Here is a 24,766-nt window from a genome sequence, read left to right as displayed (position 1 = left end):
AAATAATAATTAATCCTTAACTTAATTATCAAGAATTTTCAGTGACAAAAATCATCCGGCACCTCCACATATAAAGGCGGGAGACTTCTCTTCTGGAGTTTATTCCAATCAGACGAGGAGATCAGGATACACAGGTGAGGGCACTGCGCACTTTATAATGTATTAGCTGAGTATCCGGCGTTGCCCGGTTTTTCCTTCCTAGTCCTTGTTGTCGAGGAAAATCAACAAAGGAGGAAACTTTTGACTTCATATCCCGCCTTTATATATTGTTGTCATATCCCGACCTCCTATCCTGACCTTCTGTCCCGACCTCCTAACCCGAACTCCTATCCTGATCTCCTATCCCGTCCTCCTATCCCGACTCCCTATCCCGTCCTCCTATCCGTCCTCCTATCCCGTCCTCCTTTTAAGTCCTCATATCTCAACCTCCTATCTCGACCTCCTATCTCGACCTCCTATCCCGTCCACCTATCCCGTCCTCCTATCTCTACCTCCTATCCCGTCCTCCTATCCTGTCCTTCTATCTCGACCTCCTATCTCAACCTCCTATCCCGTCCTCCTATCCCGTCCTTCTATCCTGTCCTCCTATCCCGACCTCCTATCCTGTCCTCCTATCCTGTCCTCCTATCCCATCCTTCTATCTCGACCTCCTATCCCGTCCTCCTATCCCGTCCTCCTATCCCGTCCTCCTATCCTGTCCTCCTATCCCGACCTCCTATCCTGTCCTCCTATCCCGTCCTCCTATCCCGACCTCCTATCCCGTCCTCCTATCCCGTCCTCCTTTCCTGTCCTTCTATCTCGACCTCCTATCCCGTCCTCCTATCCTGTCCTCCTATCCCGACCTCCTATCCCATCCTTCTTTCAATTCCTCATATCTCAAGTCCTCATATCTCAACCTGAAATTCATAAATTTCATGAAAAATTAAAAAATTTAGAATTTTTCTAACTTTGAAGCTCTCTGCTTGTAAGGAAAATGGATATTCCAAATAAATTATATATTGATTCACATAAACAATATGTCTACGTTATGTTGGCATCATAAAGTTGAGATGTTTTTACGTTTGGAAGACATCAGAGGCTTCAAAGTATAGCAGCAATTTTCAAATTTTTTACAAAATTTTTCAAAATCGGAATTTTTCAGGGACCAGTTCCGTTTTGAAGTGGATTTGAAGGACCTTCATATTAGAAATACCCCATAAATGACCCCATTATAAAAACTGCACCCCTCAAAGTGTTCAGAATGACATTCAGTAAGTGTGTTAACCCTTTAGCTGTTTCACAGGAATAGCAGCAAAGTGAAAGAGAAATTTTTTATTTTTCATTTTTTACACTCGCATGTTCTTGTAAACCTAGTTTTTGAATTTTTACAAGGGGTAAAAGGAGAGAAATCACACAAAAATTTGTAACCCAATTTCTCTTGAGTAAGGAAATACCTCATATGTGTATGTCAAGTGTTCGGCGGGTGCACTAGAGGGCTCAGAAGGGAAGGAGCGACAATGGGATTTTGAAGAGTGAGTTTTCCTGAAATGGTTTTTGAGGGGCATGTCACATATAGGAAGCCCCTATGGTGCCAGAACAGCAAAAAAACATTTTGGAAACTAAACCCCTCAAGAAACGTAACAAGTAGTCCAGTGAGCCTTAACACCTCACAGATGTTTGACGACATTTCGTTAAAGTTGGAGGTGTAAATGATTTTTAATTTTTTTTCACTAAAATGCATTTTTTTCCCCAAATTATTTTTTTTACAAGGGGTAATAGGAGAAAATGGCGGCCAAATTTGTAACCCCATCTTTTCTGAGTATGTAAATACCCCGTGTGTGGACGTCAAGTGCACTGCGGGCGCACTACAATGCTCAGAAGAGAAGGAGTCACATTTGGCATTTAGAAAGCAAATTTTGCTGAAATGGTTTTTGGGGGGCATGTCGCAATTAGGAAGTCCCTATGGTGCCAGAACAGCAAAAAAGCCCCACATGGCATACTATTTGGGAAACAACACCCCTCAAGGAACGTAACAAGGGGTATAGTGAGCCTTTACACCCCACAGGTGTTTGACAAATGTCCACTAAAGTTAGACATGAAAATGAAAATTTTGATTTTTTTTCACTAAAATGCTGGTGTTACCCCAATTTTTTTTATTTTCACAAGAGGTAATAGAAGAAAAAGCCTCCAAAAATGTTTAACCCCGTTTCTTCTGAGTAAGGAAATACTCCATATGTGGATGTAAAGTGCTCTGCGGGCGCACAACAATGCTCAGAAGAGAAGGAGCACCATTGGGCTTTTGGAGAGAGAATTTGTTTTGAATGGAAGTCGTGACCTTTTTTCGGGAACTACACCACTCACAGAATGTAATAAGGGGTGCAGTGAGCATGTATACCCCACTGGTGTTTGACAGATCTTTGGAACAGTGGGCTGTGCAAATGAAAAATTTAATTTTTAATTTTCATGGACCACTGTTTAAAAAATCTGTCAGACACCTGTGGGGCGTAATTGCTCACAGCATTACCCTACAAAATTACCCTATAGCAGTGTTTCCCAAATAGGGTGCCTCCAGCTGTTGCAAAACTCCCAACATGCCTGGACAGTAAATGGATGTCCCGCAACACTGGGAGTTGTTGTTTTGCAACAGCTGGAGGCTCCGTTTTAGAAACCGTGCCGTACCAGTATCTCATTTTTATTGCTTTTTGTGTAGTGTTTTTAGGATACATTCACACGGTCGGGTATACTTCGAGTTTACCACTGGGAGTTTGAGCTGCAGCGAAAAATTTGCTGTATCTCAAACTTGCATCGTGAAACTCACTGTAAACCTGACCATGTGAATGTACCCTGTACATTCACATGTGGGGGCAAACCAGCAGTTGCAAAACTACAGCTCCCAGCATGCCCTTTGGCTGTCCGTGCATGCTGGAGTTTGTAGTTATACAACAGCTGGATGCACACTGGTTGTAAAACACAGAGTTTTTTACTTAACTCAAAGTTTTGCAACCAGCTTGTTGCAAAAGCATAACTCCCAGCATGTACGGACAGCCAAAGGGCATGCTGGGAGTTTTAGTTTGTAACAGCTGGAGGCACACTGGTTGCAAAACACTGAGTTAGGTAACAAGCTTTGTGTTTCGCAACTAGTGTGCCTTCAGCTGTTGCAAAAACTACAACTCTCAGCATGCAGTGACAGCTGAAGGGCATGCTGGGACTTGTAGTTATGCAACAGCTGGAGGCACACTGGTTGCAAAACACTGAGAGTTTGTTACTTAATTCAGTGTTTCCCAACCTGTGTGCAAGCTGTTGCAAAACTCCAACTCCCAGCATACATGGTCTGTCAATGCATGCTGGGAGTTATAGTTTTGCAACAGCTGGAGGCACACGGGTTGGGAAACACTGAGTTAGGAAACAGACAATGTTTCCCAACCAGTGTGCCTCCAGTTGTTGCAAAACTACAGCTCTCAGCATGAACTGACAGCCGAAGGGCATGTTGGGAGTTGTAGTTATGGAAAAACTGGAGGAGAACAGTTTGGAGACTACTGTGTAGTGGTGTCCAAACTGTAGCCCTCCAGATGTTGCAAAACTACAAATCCAAGCATGCCCAGACTGCCCAGGCATTCTGGGAGTTGTAGTTATGCAACATCTGGAGGGCTACAGTTGTAGTTTGGCAACTATTAGAAGGCAGCCATGAAGATCACTTACCACTGATCTTCACTGCTACCTCCACCGCCGCCTGCTTTGTGCCGCCGGTCCTTCCGTACTCTGATCCCCGCTGCCATCTTCCTGCCTGCTCTGCCTGGACATTTAGGGATGAGCAGAGTGGGGATTTCAACTTTAACCACCCCCCGCCCCCAACTGCCATTGGTCGATCAGTAGTATCCGACCAATGGCATGGGATAGGAGGAGGTGGCACCCCTGCCACCTCACTCCTATCCTTCAGGATGGTCGGAGCTGTCTCTGACAGCTCCGATCATCCCTATTTTCCAGGCTATTGGGTCATCAGAGATCTAATCAGCCCAGAATCGCAGCAAATTGCTGATCTGAATTGATCATCGATTTGCGGCGATCGCCGACATGGGGGGGGGTCTCAGGACCCCCCAGACGTTTTATGGGATGCCTGCAGAATGATTTCAGCAGGCATCCCTGGTTCGGTCCCCGCCCGGCAAGAGGTGGGACCGGAAATACTCAGGGCGTATAGGTACTCTAGACTTGGGAACGGGGGTGTACCCGTACGCCCTGCGTCCTTAAGTGGTTAAGGACCAGAGCATTTTTTGCAAATCTGACCTCTGTCACTTTACTTGTGTAGAAGTAGAAAAGAGAAAGGCCCAGGAGAGGCGCCATGTGCGTTACCCTAAAAAACAGTAGATTTCCCACCAACAGTGGAGGTAGATGTAGAATCTATAGATTTGCCACTCACCTGGAGGATATGTATAATGTGCATATAACCTCAACCAGAGATGTACTAGAAAAGAGGAACCTGTGAAAGCCCGCAGGTCTCAGGATAGAACCAAAATGGAGATCCTGTAGTCAAATGGGTATGGCAAGAGAAAAAGTGACCTTCATATATGCGTCCAGGTATCCAGAGGGAAGTCACGACCAAATCATAGAGGGGAATTAAAGGGGTTCTCCGCTGCTCATTGTTTGGAACAAACTGTTCCGAAGGCTAGAGTTGGTGCCCGAAGCTTGTGATGTCATAGCCCCACCCCCTCATGATGTCACGTCCCACCCCCTAAATGCAAGTCTATGGAAGGGGGCGTGATGGCTCCCATTGAGGGGGCGGGGTTATGACATCACCGAGTCCAGCATTTGGAACAGTTTGTCCCAAACGCTGAGCAGTGGAGTACCCCTTTAAAGCTTCAAGTTTATTGAAATACAGCAGGAAAGACACATTTCGGGGTATACAAACTCCTTCTTCAGATTAGCATATTCATACAGTAAGGAAAACATTAGACATATGCAATTCGTTTCCGAGGGAATTCGTTTTTGTCCGAATTGTTCATATTTCGTACATTCGGATTAATCCGAATGTACGAAATATTTACATCCGAATGAATCCGAATTCGTAACAAACTGAATTGTACATGCCTAAGAAATTGTGAAAAATGAATTTTATTTTTGTTAAAACAAAATTCATTTTCATTTAGAAGCAAGGGACCATTTAATAAAGTGCGTGTTTCACTTTTTTTCTCTATTTTTTATTTTTTTTTAGGTAGTACTACTACTCCCAGCATGGAACAGATTGTTCCATGATGGGAGTAGTAGTACCTGTACTAATAGACATATCGCCCCGGTTGTCACTACTGACACTCGCTGTGATCGTCCATAATATAGCAGAGATGTGGAGCGGCTCTATACAGCGCTTGCATCTCTGCACTATACTCCGGCCAGTGATGTGAATAGAACATCACTCATTCATATTTTACGGAGTGATTGGTCGGATGGTTGTAGCCAATCACCGATCTGAGGGAAATATGAATGAGCGATGTTCTATTCACATCACTGGCCATAGTACAGAGCAGAGATGCGAGAGCTGTAAACAGCCGTTCCACATCTCTGCTATAGATTAGATAGGACGATCACAGCAGGTGTCAGTAGTGACATCCACTGTGATCTATTATTAACTGCAGGTACTACTGCTCCCAACATGGAGAGCACTCTGCTTCATGCTGGGAGCTGTAGTACCTTCATTAATAGACAGATCGCAACAGGTGACAGAAATTACACTCGCTGCAATCTGTCTATTAATGCAGGTACTACAGCCCCCAGCATGGAGCAGAGTGTGCTCCATGTTGGGAGTAGTAGTACCTGCAGTTAAGAACAGATCACAGTGGGTGTCACTCCTGACACTCAATGCGATCGTCCTATCTATAGCAGAGATGCGGTAGCGGCTCTATACAGCCCCCGCATCTTTGCTCTGTACTCCGGCTAGTGATGTGAATAGAACATCGCTGATTCATATTTCCCTCAGAGCGGTGATTGGCTGCAACCATCCGCCCACTCTGGGCGGAAAATATGAATGAGTGATGTTCTATTCACATCACTAGCCGGAGAATAGTGCAGAGATGCGAGGGCTGTATAGAGCCACTCTGCATCTCTGCTATAGATAGGATGATCGCATCGAGTGTCAGGAGTGGCACCCACTGTGATCTGTTATTAACTACAGGTACTACTACTCCCAACATGGAGCACACTCTGCTCCATACTGGAAGCTGTAGTACCTGCATTAATAGACAGATCGCAGCGCGTGTAACTTAAACGGGAGTGAAATGATAATGTGGAGTCACTATGGGTAGAAATATATGGGGCTAAAAATAAAAAAAATTCTGATAGGGGTTTGCTATAAGCCACCAAACATAATGGAAGAGGCAGAAGATCAATTACTGAGGCAAATAAACAGCAAATCAGAATGAGGTGATAATAATGGGGGACTTTATCCTGATATAAACCGGGAGACTGAGTCCTGTGAATCTCATAAAGGAAACAGGTTTGTGACTACAACTAAAGACAATTATCTGCCCCAAATGGTGCAGGGCCCGACCAGAGAGGGCGCCCTACTAATATTAACCAACAGACCTGACAGAGTAATTAATGTGCAAGTAGAAGGACACCTAGAAAATAGTGATCATAATATAATACATTATAACTTGTTCTTCAATAAGGGAATCTCTCGGGGGCCACAAAAACAATGAACTTTAGGAAGGCAAAGTTCTATCACCTCAGAGATAATAACAATATAAAATGGGATAATGTCCTCAAAAAGAACAATACTACCACTAAATGGGAGACTTTTAACAATATCTTAAATTCTCACTGTAAGATGTATATACCCTATGGGAATAAAAGGGTCAGAAATAAAAGAAAACCAATATTGATGAATAAAAATGTTAAGGGGGCAATAAAGGACAAAAATAAAGCATTTAAGCTGCTAAAACAGGACGACAGTGAAGAAGCATTAAAAAGCTATAGAGAAAAATGTTAAATATGTAAAAAACAGATAAAGGCCGCAAAAATAGAGACAGAAAGACTCATTGCCAAAGAGAGTAAAACTAACCACAAAATGTTCTATAACTATATAAATAGCAAAAAGGTCAAAAATGAAAGTGTGGGACCTTTAAAAAATGATGAGGAAGAAATTATAAATGGGGATCAGGAAAAAGCAAATATATGAAAAAATTCTTCTCCACTGTGTTCAACAAGGAAAATGATTTGCCAGATAATGCCAGCGAGATAAGATAAACTCCCCAGTACTGGTCACCTGTCTAACCCAGGAAGAAGTACAGGTCACCTGTCTAACCCAGGAAGAAGTACAGGTCACCTGTCTAACCCAGGAAGAAGTACAGGTCACCTGTCTAACCCAGGAAGAAGTACAGTGCCGCCTACAAAAAAAATCTAAATAGACAAATCACCAGGTCCAGATGGCATTCACCCCCGTGTTCTAAAGGAAGTAAGTAATGTGATAGACAGACCCCTAATTTTAATGTTAAGGGACTCTATATTAACAGGGACTGTTCCCCGGACTGGCGCATGGCAAATGTGGTACCGATATATAAAAAGGGATCAAAAGGTGACCCCGGGAATTATAGACCTGTTAGTTTAACCTCCGTTGTATGTAAATTGTTTGAGGGTTTTCTAAGAGATGCTATTCTGGAGTATCTTAATAAAAATAAATGTATGACTCCATATCAAGATGGCTTTATGAGGGATCGGTCCTGTAAAACTAACCTGGTCAGCTTTTATGAGGAGGTGAGCTCCAGGCTGGACCAGGGGCAATTGCTGGATGTCTTATATCTGGATTTTTCCAAAGCATTTGATACGGTGCCACATAAAAGGTTGGTGGATAAAATTAGAAGGATTGGGCTGGGGGAGAATGTGTGTAAGTGGGTAAGTAACTGGCTCAATGATAGGAAACGGGGTGGTTATTAATGGTAGTTATTCTGATTGGGTGACTGTTACTAGTTGTGTCCTGATCTACTTAATATATTTATGAATGACCTTGTAGAGGGGTTGTATAGTAAAGTAGCAATCTTTGCAGATGATTCTAAACTCTGTAAAGCAGTAAACACTATAGAGGACAGTGCACTGTGTATAGTAGATAACACTATAGAGGGCAGTGCACTGTGTGTAGTGGATAACACTTTAGATGACAGTGCACTTTTACAAATGGATCTGGATAGGTTGGAGGTTTGGGCTGAGAAGTGGCAGATGAGGTAACACTGATAAATGTAAGGTAATGCACATGGGGAAGAAAAATCCGGGCTGGGATTATGTATTAAATGGGAGAACACCTGGGATGACTGATGTGGAAAAGGACTTGGGAGTCTTAGTTAATAGTAAATTTAGCTGTAGTGACCAGTGTCGGGCAGCTGCTGCCAAGGCAAATAAAATCATGGGGGGCATCAATAGGGGCATAGATGCCCACGACAAGGAAATACTTCTACCGCTGTACAAATCACTAGTCAGACCACACATAGAATACTGTGTACAGTACTGGTCAGACCACACATAGAATACTGTGTACAGTACTGGTCAGACCACACATTGAATACTGTGTACAGTACTGGTCAGACCATTCATGGAATACTGTGTACAGTACTGGTCAGATCACACATGGAATACTGTGTACAGTACTGGTCAGACCACACACGGAATACTGTGTACAGTACTAGTCAGATCACACATAGAATACTGTGTACAGTACTGGTCAGATCACACATAGAATACTGTGTACAGTACTGGTCAGACCACACATAGAATACTGTGTACAGCACTGGTCAGACCACACAGAGAATACCGTGTACAGTACTGGTCAGACCACACACGGAATACTGTGCACAGTACTAGTCAGACCACACATAGAATACTGTGTACAGTACTGGTCAGACCACACATAGAATACTGTGTACAGTACTGGTCAGACCACACATAGAATACTGTGTACAGTACTGGTCAGACCACACATAGAATACTGTGTACAGTACTGGTCAGACCACACATAGAATACTGTGTACAGTACTAGTCAGATCACACATAGAATACTGTGTACAGTACTGGTCAGACCACACATAGAATACTGTGTACAGTACTGGTCAGACCCCACATAGAATACTGTGTACAGTACTGTTCAGACCACACATGGAATACTGTGTACAGTACTGGTCAGACCACACATAGAATACTGTGTACAGTACTGGTCAGACCACACATGGAATACTATGTACAGTACTGGTCAGACCACACATAGAATACTGTGTACAGTACTAGTCAGATCACACATAGAATACTGTGTACAGTACTGGTCAGACCACACATAGAATACTGTGTACAGTACTGGTCAGACCCCACATAGAATACTGTGTACAGTACTGGTCAGACTACACATAGAATACTGTGTACAGTACTGGGCACCAGTGTACAAGAAAGATATAGTGGAGCTGGAGAGGGTTCAAAGATGGGCAACCAGGGTAATACGGGGAATGGTAGGAATACAGTACCCAGAAAAATTATTAGAATTAGGGTTATTTAGTTTAGAAAAAAGAAGGCTTAGGGGAGACCTAATAACTATGTATAAATATATCAGGGGACTGTACAGAGATCTCTCCATGATCCATTTATACCCAGGACTGTATATTTAACAAGGGGACATCCTCTACATCTAGAGGAAAGAAGGTTTCTACACCAGCACAGACAGGGGTTCTTTACTGTAAGAGCAGTGAGACTGTGGAATTCTCTGCCAGAGGAGGTGGTCATGGTGAACTCTGTAAAAGAATTCAAAAGGGGTCTGGATGCATTTTTGGAGAGTAATAACATCGCTGGGTATGTATACTAGATTTATAGGGACAGAACATTGATCCAGGGATTTATTCTGATATTTGGAGTCGGGAAGGAATTTTTACCTCTAGTATGAGGGTTTTTTGCCTCCTCTGGGTCAACTCAGTAGGGACTCATTAGGGTTATAGGTTGAACTTGATGGACTCTGGTCTTTTTTCAACCTTATGAACTATGTTACTAACTTCACACCTGTTGCGATCTGTCTATTAATGCAGGTACTACAGCTCCTAGCATTGAGCAGAGTGTTCTCCATGTTGGGAGTAGTAGTACCTGCAGTTAAGGAAAGATCACAGTGAATGTCACTCCTGACACCCACTGTGATCCCCCTGTATAATGTATAAATGCGGCCGCTCTTCTATGTTCCCCTGCACTGCCGTATATATATATACATACCTATTCATATTTCCCGCAGAGAGCTGTGATTGGCTGGAACTATCTGGCCAATCACAGCTCTCTGCAGGAAATATGAATATGTGTATATATACGGCAGTGCAGGGGAACATAGAAGAGCGGCCGGCCACCTCTATAGATTATACAGGAGGATCACAACGAACCCCGGGCGATCTGTCAATAAGTACAGGTACTGGGTGTAATAGTACTACCTAAAAAAAATGCAAAAAAGAAAGAAAAAAAGTGAAAAACACACTACATTTTTATTATTGTCGGCTACATTTTTAGTTCCCCGCCCGCCCACATAAATTGATCCCTGTTTTAAACATTAATAAAAATGTTGTTATAAAAAAGATACATTTCGTTAGATACAATTTTTTCCTTCACTACTGTATCTTTTTTATTTTAGTTTTTTAATGGTACCCTGCGAAATTTTATTAAAAAAGGTATCTCCATCTCCAATAACCATAAAAATGAATAAAAAAATCATCCGAAAACAAAAGTAAAACTAATAACAAGTATAACGAATAGATCCGAAATAACGAATGCATCCGAAAAGCCGAACAGTTTCCAAATAGAACAAAAAAAAATGATATATGAATGCGCCTGAAAACAGAATAAAACGAATTACTCTATCCCGAAGGTTTAACCCCCTTAACGACGCAGGACGTATATTTACGTCCTGCGCCGGCTCCCGCGATATGAAGCGGGATCGCGCCGCGATCCCGCATCATATCGCGTCGGTCCCGGCGCTCATCAACGGCCGGGACCTGCGGCTAAAACCGCACATCGCCGATCGCGGCGATGTGCGGTATTAACCCTTTAGAAGCGGTATTAACCCTTTGTATTAGGTATTAACCCTTTGACCGCTGCTTCTAAAGTGAAAGTGAAAGTGACCCGGCTGCTCAGTCGGGCTGTTCGGGACCGCGGCGTTCCAAACAGCTTACAGGACACCGGGAGGGCACTTACCTGCCTCCTCGGTGTCCGATCGGCGAATGACTGCTCCGTGCCTGAGATCCAGGCAGGAGCAGTCAAGCGCCGATAACACTGATCACAAGCGTGTTAATACACACCAGTGATCAGCATGAGAGATCAGTGTGTGCAGTGTTATAGGTCCCTATGGGATAACAATGATCAGTACAAGAGATCAGTGTGTGCAGTGTTATAGGTCCCTATGGGATAACAATGATCAGTATAAGAGATCAGTGTGTGAGGTGTTATAGTCTCCTATGGGATAACAGTGATCAGTATATGAGATCAGTGTGTGCAGTGTTATAGTCTCCTATGGGATAACAGTGATCACCATGAGAGATCAGTGTGTGCAGTGTTATAGGTCCCTATGGGAGAGATCAGTGTGTGCAGTGTTATAGGTCCCTATAGGATAATAATGATCAGTATAAGAGATCAGTGTGTGCAGTGTTATAGGTCCCTATGGGATAACAATGATCAGTATAAGAGATCAGTGTGTGCAGTGTTATAGGTCCCTATGGGATAATAATGATCAGTATAAGAGATCAGTGTGTGCAGTGTTATAGGTCCTTATGGGATAATAATGATCAGTATAAGAGATCAGTGTGTGCAGTGTTATAGGTCCCTATGGGAGAGATCAGTGTGTGCAGTGTTATAGGTCCCTATGGGAGAGATCAGTGTTTGCAGTGTTGTAGGTCCCTATGGGATAACAATGATCAGTATAAGAGATCAGTGTGTGCAGTGTTATAGGTCCCTATGGGATAACAATGATCAGTATAAGAGATCAGTGTGTGCAGTGTTATAGGTCCCTATGGGATAACAATGATCAGTATAAGAGATCAGTGTGTGCAGTGTTATAGGTCCCTATGGGATAACAATGATCAGTATAAGAGATCAGTGTGTGCAGTGTTATAGGTCCCTATGGGATAACAATGATCAGTATAAGAGATCAGTGTGTGCAGTGTTATAGTCTCCTATAGGATAACAATGATCAGTATAAGAGATCAGTGTGTGCAGTGTTATAGGTCCTTATGGGACCTATAACACTGCAAAAAAAAAGTTAAAAAAAAAGTGTTAATAAAGGTCATTTAACCCCTTCCCTAATAAAAGTTTGAATCACCCCCCTTTTTCAATAAATAAAAATAAAACAGTGTAAAAAAAAAAAAAACATATGTGGTATCGCCGCGTGTGTAAATGTCCGAACTATAAAAATATATCATTAATGAAACCGTACGGTCAATGACGTACGCGCAAAAAAATTCCAAAGTCAAAAAAAGCGCATTTTTGGTCACTTTTTATTCCATTAAAAAATGAATAAAAAGTGATCAAAAAGTCCGATCAAAACAAAAATCATACCAATAAAAACTTCAGATCACGGCGCAAAAAATATGTCCTCATACTGCCCTGTACGTGGAAAAATAAAAAAAGTTATAGGGGTCAGAAGATGACATTTTTAAACATATAAATTTTTCTGCATGTAGTTATGATTTTTTCCAGAAGTACGACAAAATCACCTATATAAGTAGGGGATCATTTTAATCTTATGGACCTACAGAATAAAGATAAGGTGTCATTTCTACCGAAATATGCACTGCGTAGAAACGGAAGCCCCCAAAAGTTACAAAATGGCGTTTTTTCTTCGATTTTGTCGCACAATGATTTTTTTCCGTTTCGCCGTGCATTTTTGGGTAAAATGACTAATGTCACTGCAAAGTAGAATTGGCGACGCAAGAAATAAGCCATAATACAGATTTTTAGGTGTAAAATTGAACCCTGAGTCCTTAAGGGGTTAACAGAACCGAAAAAAATTTCTTCCGAAAAAAAATACAAAATGAAACAACATTTTTGGTTGTGCGCAAGTCTAGGAAACATGTTGGCTTTATATATGCACCCTAATGAAAAACAAAATGGTGGCAGGATCAAAGGTCAGAGGAACAGTCGCCAGTGAATGACAAGAATTATCAGAATAACAGACATTTCAGATTCGTATACGTTAGTCTGGCTCAAACATAGGTAGAATTCCATAAAATTATCTTAAAAACATCAATAGGGGAACCATAAATAAATTGCATAAAAAGGACAATATATTCTCTGCCCGGTTCAGGTTAGAGAGGAGGCTTTGTCCGCAAGCTGTCGGTGTAAGGCTGCATTCCCACCATGTTTTTTGCGGTACAATTCCCATATACATTTTCAATGTGAAAACCGCACGGAACCGTATTGACAACCGCATGCATTGACTCTCCATTGAAGATGCATTTGGTTGCATCCGTTTTGCATCTTGTACGGTTTTGTCCGTTTTTTTCCTGTACCCAAAACCTTAGCCTACCACGGTTTTTGGTCCGGGTGAAAAAACGTATACATTTTTTATTTTTTTTACATGGAAGTCAATGGGAACCGTACAGAACTGTATGTGCGTACGGTTCCATTTGATTTTCACCATAAGGTTTTCAATCAAAGAAGTGAAACTATATTCATAATAGAGTGAAAAGTTAAAAAAATTGATATGTTTTTTCGTAAAAAATCTATGCAACCGGACAACATTTTTCAAACTGTACAGTGGTCCCTCAAGTTACAATATTAATTGGTTCTAGGACGACCATTGTATGTTGAAACCATTGTATGTTGAGACCAGAACTCTATGGAAACCTGGTAATTGGTTCTGAAGCCCCAAAATGTCACCAAAAATAGGGAAAAGGGAGGATTAAAGATAAATAAGTAGATATCTAATATAGATAAAGCAAATCCTTACATATAAAAGTAAGAAAGATCTTCTGGGAGCTGTAAATTACTGTATATGTCAGTGTTTCCCAAGCAGGGTGCCTCCAGCTGTTGCAAAACTACAACTTCCAGCATGCCCGGACAGCCAACGGCTGGAAGTTGTAGTTTTGCAGCAGCTGGAGGCACCCTGCTTGGGAAACAATGGTTTATGTAGAGGACAGGAGCTTCTTCAGGGTCCTGTACAGAACACACAGTGTCCCAAATGGAGCCGCCCTTACTTGGTGTCCAAAGGAGCAGCTAACCCTAGCACAGGTAAGGAGTAGTACAGAACTTGTAGTTCCTCTCTGTACTGTAGGGGGCGCTACCAGACAGCCATTCAGTGCATGTACATCAGTAATACAGGTATAGAGTACAGAACATGTAATACCTCCCTGTACTGTAGGGGGCGCTACCAGACACCAGTCAGTGCATACACTTCAGTAATACAGGTAAAGAGTACAGAACATGTAATACATCCCTGTACTGTAGGGGGGCACTACCAGACACCAGTCAGTGCATACACTTCAATAATACAGGTAAAGAGTACAGAACATGTAATACCTCCCTGTACTGTAGAGGGCGCTACCAGACACCAGTCAGTGCATACACTTCAGTAATACAGGTAAAGAGTACAGAACATGTAATACCTCCCTGTACTGTAGGGGGGCACTACCAGACACCAGTCAGTGCATACACTTCAATAATACAGGTAAAGAGTACAGAACATGTAATACCTCCCTGTACTGTAGGGGGCGCTACCAGACACCAGTCAGTGCATACACTTCAGGAATAGAGGTAAAGAGTACAGAACATGTAATACCTCCCTGTACTGTAGGGGGCGCTACCAGACACCAGTCAGTGCATGCACTTCAGTAATACAGGTAAAGAGTACAGAACATGTAATACCTCCCTGTACTGTAGGGGGCGCTACTAGACAACAGTCAGTGCATACACTTCAGTAATACAGGTAAAGAGTACAGAACATGTAATACCTCCCTGTACTGTAGGGGGCGCTACCAGACACCAGTCAGTGCATGCACTTCAGTAATAGAGGTGATTTACCAGTAAAATGCCCATTCTGATTGGTCAGTTCCTCCAGTTGTGACACGTCTCACAGATCTGGACTGTCTGTACATTGTATGTTGAGTCTGGTTTCAAGTTACAATGGTCCAGAAAAAAACATTGTATGATGAAACTATTGTATGTTGAGGCCATTGTAAGTTGAGGGATCACTGTATACACTTTTTAACTGTAGATAGGTTAAAGATTTTACACACATTTTGATACAGTTTAGTCCAGTTTTGAGGAATCCGTTTTTCATCAAAAACCTGATACAGGAACTGTACTGCAAAAACGTGGTGTGAACCCGGCCTTAGCCGTGCGCTCCACGGCACATAAACAAAGGGCGGCATGCCGCGGCTCTGATATAAACAGAGCGGGGCGGCGTATCTGTTATTAAGGACGCATCGCTAGCAGGCGGAAAGTTCCTCTGTATGTTTGAAAGGATGAAGATCCGGGCCGTGATGAGTAGGTGAGGAAAATAAAGGCAATAACTTACTGATTGACGTACCTGGAATAGAGAACAACTACAGCAAATAGAAAGACATAGAAAGAAATAGAACATTCTTATGAGGAGAATAAGATCTGCAGCTAAATGGCCAAATCTAAGATGAGATATACTACATATGAACATATAAAAATATATTATATACTTAAAGAGCAACTGTCACAAATTTGTACCCCCATAAACTAATCACAGGGTAACAAAGTTCTTTAGAATTAACCCTGGTTCACACTACATTTTTGCCATATACTGTTTTCAATCCATTTTTCTAAAGAAAACCGTATGGGAAAAAAACGGATGGAACAGTATGGGAAAAAGTAAACCGTATGCATTTTTAAACAGTATACTGTTTTTAAAAGTGCATACAGTTCCGTCAGTTTTTATAGAAAGAAACCCATACGTTTTTGAAAATTTTGTCCATTTTTAATGGGAGGGGTCTTGGGTGGGGACTTTAGGATTCAAATGCGCATGTGCAAAGTAAAAACATATACTTTTTTCCCGTATGGAACCGTATACATGTGCGTTTCCCATTGACGTCCATGTTAAAAAGAAACGTGTGCGGTTGCAGGACAAAATTTTCAAAAATTTATGGGGTTTTTTTCTATAAAAACTGACGGAACTGTATGCACTTTTAACAACAGTATACTGTTTAAAAACGCATATGGTTTACTTTTTTCCCTACTGTTCCATCCGTTTTTTTGCCATACGGTTTTCTTTAGAAAAACGGATTGAAAACAGTATGGCAAAAACGTAGTGTGAACCCAGCCTTACTCTTCAGGTAAACCTTTTACTTCTTTCTAGCAGCTTTTATCAGGCTAAAAAATGCTTTATAGGACAGTCAGCAACAGTCGGATAGGCGTGGCTATGGCCCGCAGCTGCCACGTCTATCTCCTGTATGTCAGCGCTAGGACCGCTGTGTGATTGGTCCGAGCACATAGGCCCCTTTATTATCCTTATCTGTGGCACGAGCATACAAATGTATAAGTAAAACAAGTGCCCGTTCTATCAGTTTACAATGTCCGTTCTTCTATCAGTTTACAATGCCCGTTCTTCTATCAGTTTACAATGTCCGTTCTTCTATCAGTTTACAATGCCCGTTCTTCTATCAGTTTACAATGCCCGTTCTTCTATCAGTTTACAATGCCCGTTCTTCTATCAGTTTACAATGCCCGTTCTTCTATCAGTTTACAATGCCCGTTCTTCTATCAGTTTACAATGCCCGTTCTTCTATCAGTTTACAATGCCCGTTCTTCTATCAGTTTACAATGCCCGTTCTTCTATCAGTTTACAATGCCCGTTCTTCTATCAGTTTACAATGCCCGTTCTTCTATCAGTTTACAATGCCCGTTCTTCTATCAGTTTACAATGCCCGTTCTTCTATCAGTTTACAATGCCCGTTCTTCTATCAGTTTACAATGCCCGTTCTTCTATCAGTTTACAATGCCCGTTCTCCTACTAGGTTACAGTGCCGACACAGCAGGTTAGTTTGCATAGCAAGTGGCAGAGCATTACGCTATGCACTAGGGCCGGGAGCGAGCGCTTCCTATGAAAACTTGCCGCCCCCAGCACTGGTGATGTGAAGAAAACTGTTTCCGGGTGCTGCGGGGCCGCAAGCGCTCTCTCCTGATGGCCCCAGTATGCTGTGAACATATCACTGGCGCTGCGGGCAGCTAGTTTTCATAGCAAGCGCTCGCTTCCGGCCCCAGTGCACAGTGTAATGCTCTCGGATTATATGTTTGCTGCCACAGATAAGGATAATAAAGGGGCCAATGTGCTGGGACCAATCACACAGCGGTCCTAGCGCTGACATACAGGAGATAGACGTGGCGGCTGCGGGCCATAGCCACACCTATCCGACTGTTGCTGACTGTCTTCTAAAGCCTTTTTTAGCCTGATAAAATCTGCTAGAAAGCAGTAAAAGGTTTACCTGGAGAGTAATTCTATGTTACCCTGTGATAGGTTTATGGGGGTACAAATTTGTGACAGTTGCGCTTTAAGTCCCACGATTCTAGAAGATTGCTGGGCGACTGGAGTGTGTTTAGGTCAGACTGTAGCCACACTGGACAGATTGACTAGCCGGACTGGAACTCTCCCATTGGTAACTGTGACTAGGCTTCTTGTGGCTCGGACTAAGGGATGATCTTCCAATTGCATAGGCTGTAGTAGGGCTTGATAGTCCTTGTTTCTTACTCCAGGACATGCACGGCACCGATGATTGTTTCTGTGTTGGGTTGTAAGGTCTCCGACCTGATGTCTTGGCAAACTTCTGCCCCACCTGTAGAACCTTTAAGTGCTGCTGTGCGGCCCGCTGGCCTGAAGGGGACATGTGGGGGAGAGAGGCATGCAAAGAATCTACGATTTCAGCAAAACAGTGTTTCCTAATATTCATCCCCAATATAAACTCTGCAGACCCCTTATCAGACACAATAGTTACAATCACTCCCTGCTCTCTAAGTACATGCTCCCCCAACTGGATGGTGGGCTCCCAATATCCATGTCTGGGTATTGGTTTCCCTTTACCTGCCACTACCCTAAAATCTACATAATCAGGTTCATACAACAAATTAGCATTCCAGTACTTGTAAAAAACATCTTTAGATATACAGTAATCCCCCGACATGCGATGACCCCGACATATGATCAAATCGACATACGATGCTTTTATATGTCGGGGCCATCGCATTAACTGCTATCCGACAGCGCAAAATGCTTAAGCTGCTGTCGGATAGCAGTTTAAGCATCCCGGGCAGGTTCACTTACCTATTCCTGCTGCTCCGGGTCCACTTCGCGATCCTCCGGCGTCTTCTGTATCTTCTCCAGGGTCCGGGCCTCGCTTTCCGTCGTCGTTATTACGTCGCTGCGCACGCCGTGCCGGCGCAGCAGCGTAATAACGTCACCAGAAAGCGAGGCCCGGACCCTGGAGAAGATGCGGAAGAAGCCGGAGGATCCCGAAGAAGACGCCGGAGCAGCGGGACAGCATCGGGAGCCCCTGGGACAGCATCGGAAGCGGTGAGGACCTGGTCCGGAGTGGCGGGGACAGGTGAGTACAGCTTCCTATACTTTACATTGCACGGATCCCTCAACATACGATGGATTCGACAAACGATGGGTCGTTTAGAACGAATTACCATCGTATGTTGAGGGACCACTGTAGTGGACACTTGTGATCCTGTATCTATTAACGCCTCCAACTGCACACCTTCTACAACAATTTTTACATAGGGGCAGGAGGCGACATAAAGGGATAGTCCTGATTTAGGGCGTTCTGGAGTTGTGACTGCTGGCTGTTTTCCTGGGGACTGGTCCTTGACCCCTGAGGGAATTCTGTTTAAACCCCAGCGGTGCATTGTCCAGACTTGTTAGAGTGAGTGCAGAAGGGTCTATTACTCCCAGAATACCTAGCGGGTGAAGGAGCACAGTGACTGGGATTATATGGGGCAGGAGTAGAGGGGGTTTCTCTAGGCAAGGATTGCTCACGGGAGAGTGGAGCAGGCAGGGGATGAGCTCCTACATAGCCTTAGTCAATTGTGAAAGGTCTTTTTTTAATACTTTGTAAGTCTGTATTCATAGTGACTGATATGGTTGCTTGGAACTGCGGACGGACAGTTGACCGGGGCAGTGTAGACTTGACCGTCACCCCTGAGGACTCCTGAGCAGGTGCAGGGCGAGTACAAACATCTTTAGACTCAGTCCCAGACTCAATTACTTGAATAGCCAGTCTTTTAACCCCTTAACGACCAATGACGTATATTTACGTCCTTGGCCGGCTCCCGCGTCATATCGGGTCGATTCCGGCATGTATCTGAAGCTGGGACCCAGGGCTAATAGCGCGCGGCAGCGATCGCGGTGCCGCGCGCTATTAACCCTTTAGACGCGCCGTTCAAAGTTGAACGCCGCGTCTAAACCGAAAGTGAAAGCTGCCCGGCTGCTCAGTGGGGCTGATCGGGACCACCGTAGTGAAAATGCAGTGTCCCGATCAGCTGGGACACGAGCGGAGGTCCTCTTACCTGCCTCCGGCATGTCCCCTCGACGATTGATTGCTCCAAGCCTTGGATTCAGGCTTGAGAAATCGTCCACCAATAACCCTGATCAATGCAAACTATGGCTTTGCAGTGAACAGGGTATATGATCAGTGTGTGCAGTGTTATAGGTCCCTATGGGATAACAATGATCAGTATATGAGATCAGTGTATGCAGTGTTATAGGTCCCTATGGGAGCTATAACACTGCAAAAAAAAAAAGGGTAAAAAAAAAAGTAAATAAATGTTATTTAACCCCTTCCCTAATAAAAGTTTGAATCACCCCCCTTTTCCCATAAAAAAAACCCATGTAAATAAAAATAAATATAAACATATGTGGTATCGCCGCGTGCGTAAATGTCCGAAATATAAAAATATATAATTAATTAAACCGCACGGTCAATGGCGTATGCGCAAAAAAATTCCACGTATTTTTGGTAACTTTTTATATGATGAAAAAATAAATTAAAAGCGATCAAAAAGTCAGATCAATACAAAAATAGTACCGCTAAAAACTTCAGATGATGGCGCAAAAAATGAGCCCTCATGCTGCCCCATAAGCATTAAAATAAAAAAAGTTATAGGGGTCAGAAGATGACAATTTTAAACGTATAAATTTTCCTGCATGTAGTTAGGATTTTTTACAGAATCTATATAAGTAGGGTATCATTTTAATCGTATGGATATACAGAATAAAGAGAAGGTGTCAGTTTTACCGAAAAATGGACTGCGTAGAAATGGAAGCCCCCAAAATTTACAAAATGGCGTTTTTTTCTTCAATTTCGATGCACAATGATTTTTTTTTCCGTTTCGCTGTAGATTTTTGGGTAAAATGACTGATGTCACTGCAAAGTAGAATTGGTGGTGCAAAAAATAAGCCAAATATGGATTTTTAGGTGCAAAATTGAAAGGGTTATGATTTTTAAAAGGTGAGGAGGAAAAAACGAAAGTGCAAAAATGGAAAAACCCGTGGTCCATAAGGGGAAGGACAGACTGGGGTTCTGAACTGCTAACATTCTCAACTGGGCTTTATGCCACTTATTGCGAGCCCCATCGATAAACCTGTCCATTAACACCTTATTGCCCTGCTCGGGCATGATAACATCTATTTTTTGAACAGTCTCTAGAGCATTCTGTAGGGTGACAGCATAAGCTCTTAGAGTCTCACCTGGTTTCTGTCGCCTCTCATACAATCAGAAATGTACCTCTGATGGAGAATGCGACTCAAATACCTGGTTCACCCCTCAAAGATCTGCTCTATAGTCGCCTTCTAAGAGCCGGGAAGGAGCGGAGTTCCTCAAGTGCTGGTCCTTGTAGATGTCCTGTGAGCAGCTGCATCTGTTGATAAGGAGGGAGAGAGTAAAAGACAAACAAACTCTGGTTCTTCTCTTTGAAATCCCTCAGGGTGAAGTGGTCTCCATTGTAGGTAGGGAGGACAGGATTCCCCAAGAATACCGGTGCTGACATCTTGTAGACCTTTTGAGTACCCCATCACTTTAAGATGATTTGAGTGTGCTGTCGCTTTAAGATACTTTGAGTGCGCTGTCTCTTTAAGATGATTTGGGTGCGCTGGCCCTTTAAGATCCTTGGCAATATGCTACAGCGACTTAATCTTAATTACCTGGAACCCTCTTAGTGGCGTTCCCCCACTATACTGCAAGTACCCGGAGACACTGTTGGGTGCTAAGGGGTTAATGAGAGTCACCACCGGTGCCGGAGACTTACTGCAGGAGAACGTTGGTTTATGCAGAGTTTGCGCTGCAGTGGGTGCTAAACTGTAGATTGCAGAGCCTGGCGCAGCCGCCGGAGCCTTCAATATGGCTGCACCCAGGGGACGGCCTGTTTGGTCCGGCTGGTAAAGTCTTCTCCTGTGCAACACGGGGCGGATCTTTAGTTCTTCTGCACAGACTGAAGAGGCGTCACCGCAGGGGACTAACGGGGCGGAGCTGCCACCACTCGCCCACGTAGGAAAATCTAGACTATGTTTAACCCTTTCGGGTACTAACTTTACACACTTTGCAACGGCAATTAACAGTTTTTCATTCACCTCCCCCACTACTTTACCAGCGCCTGCCTGTAACACTTTGCAATTAAAACAGTCCCGTACACTTTTCTGGCGCAAACTTTTTCGCATCGCCACACATCCGTATCCTGTTCGTGATGCCAAAGTTTGTGGTGTGCCACGGGGGGTGCGATGAGAGGTGTATGGGGCAGATGTTGTTGCCCAGGGGCAGATGGTGTTAACCCCTAAATGTTCGTGATGCCAGGGCGTGGTTTTAACCGAGAACCACCTGAACAGTAGCACAGCTAGTCCTAGTTAGGCAGGGCTAATAAGATTCCAAGGCCAGGTCAGGGTTAACGGTAGGTTTACTGAAGTAGACAGATGGAAATAGTCTTTACAGCTAGGCCAGGATCCCAGAGAGATGACCAGTAACACAAGAGACCTTGCAGCTTGCTGGGACTTGTAGTGACTTGACAGACTTTGGGACAGCCACGCTGACTAGAATAGACTTGCCTTCACTGAAGATAGTGACAGCAGACAGAGATGACTTGACTTACTGGCTGTAGATTAGGCTTGAGACCTCCGGATGTGCTGGACACCGGCTCTGAGACGTCTGGACTGGACTTGACCTCAGCAGAAAGACAAAAGAGCGAGATTGTAGTACCTCCCTGTCTTATAAAGGGGGGCTGAGCAAGGAGCCCATAGGCTAGCTCAGGTCATCTGGTGCTCTCTGGGTAACAAAACATATGACCTTAACATGTGACTAACAACCATGTGACCATATCAAAGGTCCTTTACATTCAATATACAATTATACAGATTATAGGGGTACAGTGCAGGTGAGCCCTGGGGACCTGCAGGGACTTAAGCTGATAGGACTGTGAGATGCATATCCCATACTGGGACATCAAACAAATTCTGCCGAAATTCCTCTCGAATTCTGCAGCGAGCTTTGTGAAACAGAATTTGAGTGGAATAGCAGAATTTCTGCCTGGTGAGCATAGCCAAATATCGCTCAAATACCGCTGCCGGCCCGGAGATCAGACATCTTGTGATCAGACATCTTATCCCCTATCCTTCAGATAGGAGATAAGATGTTTTCTGGCGGAGTGCCCCTCGCACTGTTAGTATGAATATAGTATATCACTCCTCCTCTGTGTGCTTTCTTTTGTCTTTTTTTTCTGGATGGTTTATAACAATATGTCACAAATTACCGTACACAAAGGTCTTTTATTTGGCTTTTCTATTTTATTTTTTTTTTAACGTTCCTTTTCTGGTTGTAAAATATATACATTAATAATAAAAGATCTCATGAGGTCAAAGACCAAGATCGACCTAAAGCACAGACTGCAGGGGGTGGGAAGGCTCCGTAATTCTCATATAGGATGACTGATCGTGGGGTTAAATCCACATGTGAATGGAAGTACTTATACGCATTTTTCTTGTTTTATTGATCTTTTAGGATTAATTTGCTTGTTTTCCCGTCTGACTGAATAATGTTCTTATTCATCTTCATCGTCTTGTGCATCTCCGTGTCAAGCAGCACAAATCAGAGTGAGTAAATAATAGGTTAAACAATTATAATAGAAGAGGTGTGAATGTAGAGTTGTTTTTGTACAGCGCCACCATCTGTATATCACCTCACAGCCCAGAACAAGATAGTTCACCCCTTTATTTCTCACATTAGAACAACCAGGACATTCAATGGGGTTTCCATAAAATATGTCTTATAGCAGGATCCTACAGTATTTTCCTTACAGTTATTCTAATTCATATTCACACTGATATATACAATCCCCCTCTGCTCCTGACAGAAGATCACTCTGATACAGTATGTTTAAAGGGGAACTCCTTTAAAAAAAAAAATTCAAATCAACTGGTGCCAGAAAGTTAAACAGATTTGTAAATTACTTCTATTAAAAAAATCTTAATCCTTCCAGTACTTATCAGTTGCTGTATCCTCCACAGGAAGTTGTCTAGTTCTTTCCAGTCTGACCACAGTGCTCTCTGCTGACACCTCTGTCCATGTCAGGAACTGTCCAGAGCAAACCTATCCTGCTCTGGACAGATATCAGCAGAGAGCACTGTGGTCAGGCAGAAAAGAAATGTAAAAAGAAAAGAATCTCCCCTGGAGCATACAGTAGCTGATAAGTACTGGAAGGATTAAGATTTTTTTTTATTTTTATAAAGGTAGTTTACAAATCTGTTTAACTTTCTGCCACCAGTTGATTTGAAAAAAATAAACAATTTTTTTTCCCACCGGAGTACCCCTTTAATGTCATCACTATTGGTTTAGTCATGATGACTATGTGGGGTGGGGATCCAGCCTTCCCTCCTCACTCCAGGCCCGTCCACTAAACCTGTTCTAGGATAAGAAACTGTTTGGTATGAAAAAAGTTTAATACTCACTAGTGGGCACCCAGACACAATATCCTAATAATAGAATTCTTGTATTTATTTGTTTATTATTTGTTGTATTTTACTTTACAGTACAAAATGTTGCACTTCGTGGACGTGCAACGCAATCTACAAATTATGAGGGGCTCAGCGCTGCCATCAATGCCATAGATGGAAATACGGATCCCATCTTCGCCCACGGGTCATGTTTTTCTACCAAAGATTTTGAGACTTCCCCCTGGTGGAGAGTAGATTTATTGGAAACGTATCAAATATCACATATAACCATCACCAACCGAGGGGACTGCTGCGCCGATTACATCAACGGGGCCGAAATACTCATTGGAGACTCACTGACCAATAACGGGAATAACAACCCAAGGTAAGATCTAATGTCTTATAATTCAATATTCTTTGCTGTCGCCATGAGATTATGGGTCATATTTACAGGAATATGCGCCAATCTACTGGAAAAAAGGATTTCTGGAGTGTTTGTAGTGGGGTTTTCGTTGACTGTGATGATGGTGCCCCAATGCTTATAGCCCTGCAGGACTCTGCTACGAACACCCCAGACAAAACCGATGACCAAATGGTTATTGGACCATTTTGGATAATTTTGGGTGGTTAAACAGGTGTAAGAAGGTCATTGGCTTTCTTCATAACTCAAATAGACTTTAGTGGAGACTTCAGTGGAAAGGGCCATATGTGTGTGCACAGTAATGTAGTAGTGATGGAATTCACTGCTTCCAGAGGTGGATGGAGCCTCCTCTAACCATAATTCAGTCCTGATAGATAAGATGGAGCCTCCACTAACCATAATTCAGTCCTGATGGATAAGATGGAGCCACCACTAACTATAATTCA

At 43.1% G+C, this 24,766-nt stretch overlaps 1 protein-coding gene across 1 annotated transcript in view; it reads left to right on the top strand.

The window, feature by feature from the left end:
* The window catches only part of LOC130360477 (uncharacterized), a 91,705-nt gene extending 67,175 nt beyond the window's left edge, over positions 1-24,530 (top strand). The window contains exons 7-9 of the mRNA XM_056562966.1: positions 16,519-16,964; positions 23,996-24,284; positions 24,353-24,530. Of these exons, the coding sequence (XP_056418941.1) occupies positions 16,519-16,964; positions 23,996-24,284; positions 24,353-24,530 (913 nt within the window). The remainder of the gene's footprint in view (positions 1-16,518; positions 16,965-23,995; positions 24,285-24,352) is intronic.
* The last annotated feature ends 236 nt before the right edge of the window (positions 24,531-24,766 follow it).

The sequence above is a fragment of the Hyla sarda genome, chromosome 3 (genome assembly GCF_029499605.1).
Source record: "Hyla sarda isolate aHylSar1 chromosome 3, aHylSar1.hap1, whole genome shotgun sequence".
NCBI lineage: Eukaryota > Metazoa > Chordata > Amphibia > Anura > Hylidae > Hyla > Hyla sarda.
The sequence above is the reverse complement of the archived record's forward strand: the minus strand, read 5'-3'. Positions and strand labels throughout refer to the sequence as shown.